The sequence below is a fragment of the Drosophila mojavensis genome, unplaced genomic scaffold, assembly GCF_018153725.1.
Source record: "Drosophila mojavensis isolate 15081-1352.22 unplaced genomic scaffold, ASM1815372v1 contig_36, whole genome shotgun sequence".
NCBI classification, from domain to species: Eukaryota; Metazoa; Arthropoda; class Insecta; order Diptera; family Drosophilidae; genus Drosophila; species Drosophila mojavensis.
In genome coordinates, this window is record NW_025318858.1 from 9148758 (window position 1) to 9154051 (window position 5294).

The window sequence follows — 5294 nt, forward strand, 5'->3', positions numbered from 1 at the left end:
AATAAACAATCGGCGGAGAGAGCGTGTAATGTGATTGGTTAGATTGGCTCAGTTGCTATTGAGCGAGAATGTGGTGTAAGCAGTGTAGCCATTGTGGGCCGGCTAATTCACTTAGAGTCCACAAAAATGCGCTCAGCAAGGGGATCGTAAGCTGATGGTGAAGATATAGTCTATGCGTAATCTAAGTCCCATCTTTTATTATTATATTTTGTTTTTGCAGATATGTACGACGTTTGTTATAAGCAAAGCAATAATATGAGTATAGGAAATTTCAAACCAAACAATAAGATGACTAACCGACTAGAGCGAAGCGAGGTGGAAACTAAGTTGTGGAACTATTCTAACAATTGAGCTGATGCACAGCCGATGAGTGAAAGTTGAAATTAGTGTGCTCATGAGCGCAAGAGCTGAACTCTCTGATGCTCATGCTCTTCACACTTTACGCATTTGATTTGTTATTTCTCAATAATCTCAGTAGGTGGGGATTTATACTATTTTACATATCTCGGGGCTTAGAGTCTTTGCGTCAAACTTCGACAATAGGTCATCGACAAAACAAGTTTGAATATAGCAAAATTTTGTATATAATCTCTTAAACTTATAATTAGTTTTTTTTTTTTTTTATTATAATACGTGTCTTTAATAGTTTTTTAGCCGCAGAAAACTTCGATTCTCATGGCACCTTTAAGCGAATCAGAAAGTTTCCTGCAAGCCGTGGTCGCAGCAGCAGCAGCAACAGCTGCTCAAATAGCTCAACTGACGGCTAACAAGACGGTGGATCAATGCAGTTCACAGGCCGGGACTTCTGAGCTACCGACGCCTAGTTTAGATGAGCCACCGCTCGAGCAGGAGCTGAAGGAGCTAGAGGAGCTGAAGGAGCTGCAGGATCTGCAGGAGCTGAAGGAGCTGCAGGAGCACCTCAATTGCGGTTCCAATTGCCCAATTAAACTACGAAGTCGCAATTACACAGACATTGTGGGCCGTAGGCCAATCCACACTCCCAAGAGTAAGGCCACGTCCATGGCCATTCTTAAGACACCAAAATCGACAAGAGCAAGGCGATCTGTCAAAACACCAAAATCATCGAAAAAGTTAAAGAACAGCCTGAAAATGTAGGACAGTGTAATTCAGTGAACCAATTGTTATACACCAGATGCTAATTATTTTACCCCTACCTCACCCCCTCACATCATAAAGAGGCTATCGCGGCGGCACTCCCAAGAAAGCTTCACCCCCGAGCATGAGTAAAAAAAAGCTACTTATGGCCATGAAGTCGCGTTCCGTGATGCAGAGGCGTCCGCTCTATACGCGCAAGAGTCCCAAGTTGGCTACAAAGAGAAAAGCGTAAGTAATGGAAGGCGCTAAATGGGGCCGGAACCTTTCTCTAACACACATCCATTCGCCTATAGAGATGATCCAGGTCCTGATGGTGCATCGCCCTCGAAGCGCATGCGCTGCGAGAAGAAGAAGACAAGGCTGAACGAAAAGAAGAAGAAATGCGACTCGTCCATATCAGACGATAATCAGCAAGAGAATCCTAAAATTATAGATAGAGCTAGAGCTGACGGACTCCCCGTGGAACGGTCGTCCAGCTCACCAGAACCGACATGTTCAGTGCCCGAACTGCCGACACCAGGGCGTAAAACCTTCCGTCAGGCTAAGCCTGAGTCCCACTCAGTTGAACAATATGGAGCAGATAGTACTCCCACCATTATGGACTTGAGCCAAACGCTGATGATCAGTGAAATTCAAGATGCCGATGATTCCAATGAGGTTACGCTGACATATGAAAGAGGACAGCAGGTGGACCTATGTGATCTACAATCAGATGGACGTAGCGATAGAGAAGACGACGATGATTACGACGATGATGATGACGACGGTGAATCTGAAGAACAGGAACCGACTAATATTGGGGAAGTGAGGGGACGCCAACAACCAAAAGCGCAAAATAAGCAGAAAAATACCCGTAAGAGCGGATGTACCCTGATGTGACTATTGTCAATGTATATATATATGTATTGTAGAAGTCGGGCATATATTTAAAAAATGTTTCGGTAAGCTAGTTCAATAAAAATTCATATTAGCGATGCTAATGCCGATCAATATGCATACAATACACAAATTATCAGCTTTCATATAATACAATTGGCGTACATAAAGACGTACTTACATAAGAGTAAATATAGTTTATATTAAGCAATCTAAATATCTTCGCACACACACACGCAAATGAGCATCTACAGGAACAATGAGTTGATTGCATGCGATAGCCGCAAGAGAATAGAGTCCACACAGCTGTGCACAGGAGCGCATCGCAAATGGGATTGTGACACAACCGTTGAGTGTAATGCTGAGAGTAGCTGTTGAGCGTTGCTGCAACGAACGATGTTTATACATATACACTTACATAATAATAATCCACTCAAATCTGCTGTCCACTTGAAGTAAAAGGAATAAGAAAAAATCTCACTAAATGGAAAAATAGTAATGAGCAAAAGAGAAAACAATACTTAATAGAATCCACAGCTAGGAGTACAGTGAGCGCAGCGTGATCGAACAAGTGGAACTTGAAATGAGCGCAATTCAAAAGCTTTCGAAAAAGTGGAAGTCGAATTAAGCGCAATTTTAATTGCAGAGCACAAACATGCTTGCTCGCTTGTATCAATGCATGCATACATGTGTATATACATACATGCATAGTGTTGCTCAAGCGCTCTTGCATTTAGTTAAAGTAGAAGTGATTGGAGTATTAAGACACTGAATTGCTGCTCTTCTGCAGTAAATATTTTAAATAGTACTCTAATTAAATTTGTGCAGAGATAGATATAGATGTGCATCAATATTTCACTTTAAGATTGATTGACTACTGCAACTAGCTAAGCAGCTGGATCTACTTTTACCCTAATTCAATGTCCTATACTCGGTTGCTCTTTACCTATTTATAGGGCCTGAAAAATTCATATTTTGACTGAGTTTTTCTCACCAAGAAATGATTGAATGGAGTCGAAAGAAAGTCGCAGCTGCGACGGCAAAAACTTTTGAGATACGAGTATAAAAAATCGAAATGAAAAACTTGAGTTTGCAAAAAATTCATTTTAGTGACGCACGTAAAACTACAAAAGTGTGTGCCACGCCCACTCGCAGGCAATGACAAACTACTATGTATGTATGTGTCGGGCATCACAAGGTGCGCCTTCTCTTACGCACGCGCCCCCCGCACCAGTCGTTTCCATGCCCCACCGATCAACATTGTTGTTATTGTCGTCGCCCCAGGCCCACGTAAGTTTTTAGAGGCTTAATTAAATGCATAAACTTCTAAGCATAAACACAGTTGCTCTTACTCTCCCGCTCTCACGCTCGCATGCTCTCCTGCTCTCACGCTCTCTGTCTATCTTTCGCTCTCTTCGCTTGTTTCACCCATATCGAAGCACCATGGGACATCTTTTTTGAGTTTTACATTGTTTACGTACTATGTCATAGTTACATATGTATATGTGTGTGTGCGTGTGTGTGTGCTTGTCTGTGTGTCTTGTTGCTAGCTTTTTGGTAAAGTTCTTAGCTAAAGTGTTGCAATTATATTGATTGAATTTTGCGGTGCTGCCTTTTTACAACAACAAAATGCTGTGCGACACACACACGCACACAAAGACACACAAAGACACACAGCACTTTTACGCCCACATGGTGCCGCAGCATTTGCGCACAGCAGGCGGGTGTGGCACTTGCTGTGCAAAGCAGCAAGCTTTAAGCACTTAACACCTTTACCACAAACGCATTTACCACCTGGCATTAGCATTTCTTAATAGCTGCGGCAAAAATTTGCGACGTTTTGGTTAATTAGTGAATAGAATGCGAAAAGTCGACATTTATATTTATATAAATGTATATGTATGTGAATATTATGTAAGAGTTATTTAAGCTGAATTTTAATAATTTGAATAAATAATCATTTCAATAGTAGCAGCTAAAACTAGTTTTCCTTTATTATTTATTAATTCTTTGTAGTACTTTTACATTCAAGCTTTGTCTTTATGTGCTAAATAATTTAATCATATAATATAAATTTTCAAATTGAAATTGAATTTGACGAATATTTGACTGTTTCCTACACAATATTTCGAAGCTTTTTTAAGAACAATTTTCGAGATTTTAGATCTTTTTTTTATAAGAGAACCTTTAAAGTTTTTTATTAATTTTTAAATTGATTTCAAATTGATTTTTTTTTATCAATTATATTATTTATTATTGTGCTGACTTTATATTAATTAAAAATTTTTATTTTTTACATATAGATAAATTGTTAATAGAGCATCATTAGAAGCTAGCTTCAGTCTGTCTTGTAATCGACATATAATGATAAATAATGAAAAACTCAAATAAATGATATACTTATATTTATATACAGTGCTTATCATAATTATAGCCCACCCTGCAACTTAAACTTTGAGCCCGTTGTAACAAAATTTTTAAGGTTTTTTAAAAATAAATTTTACAGCACATTATAGACTGGAGCATGTTCAGTAGTTTTATCAAAATTTTGGTTCAATTTATGGAAAACTAAGAAAGAACCGTTAACTTTTGCTCTGTGCTAGTATTTTTGCTTGCATTTTTGTGTATCATAATTATAGCCCACTGTCGCAAATTTGAATTTATTAAGTGCGGAACAGACTTTTGGCTTTACAGACATTGTAATTAAGTAAATTTAGATTGTTTTTAAGAGATGCCGCTTGGAAAACAATTATCTTATTATGAAAAGGGCCGTATTTTCTCACTTTTCGAGTCAGGAGAGTCTATTTCGAGTATTTTACGAATTTTGAAAAAAAGTCAAAGTGTAATTAAAATTTTTTTGGATAACCCCGAAGAATAAGGATCAAGAAGACGTACTGGGTGAAAACCGTTACTAATTGCGTACGATAAACGCAAAATTATTAAGAAAGCCAGCAACAACCCAACCGCTTGTATAGCTTTGGCCGCACATGTGGCCGAATCTATGTCAGCGATGACTGTTTGGCGAGTACTTAAGAGCTCAGGAATAAATAGGTCTAAACTGACCAAAGCATCCATGTTGCTAAGTCGCCACAAGGTTGCTCGACTTGGTTTTGCCGAAGGACATACTGCGACCGATCTGACATACGCGCGTTTGAATCATCGTCTTTTGGCTTACAGTATATTTATAAATTTTTACCCTAACAGGTCGTATTTTCTGATGGAAAGAAGTTTAACCTGGATGGTCCTGATGGGTTTGATACTTATTAGCATGATTTGAGGAAGGATCCTATGTTTTTTTCAAG

The 5294-nt window shown here is 38.9% G+C and overlaps 1 protein-coding gene across 1 annotated transcript; it reads left to right on the top strand.

Annotated features, from left to right (window-relative positions):
- The first annotated feature begins 529 nt into the window (after positions 1-529).
- On the top strand, positions 530-2125 carry LOC6576406 (transcription initiation factor TFIID subunit 11). Its single transcript, XM_002002360.4, has 3 exons — positions 530-1112; positions 1198-1344; positions 1410-2125. The coding sequence occupies exons 1-3, from the start codon at positions 676-678 to the stop codon at positions 1993-1995; spliced, it is 1170 nt and encodes a 389-aa protein (XP_002002396.1). The 5' UTR covers positions 530-675; the 3' UTR covers positions 1996-2125.
- The last annotated feature ends 3169 nt before the right edge of the window (positions 2126-5294 follow it).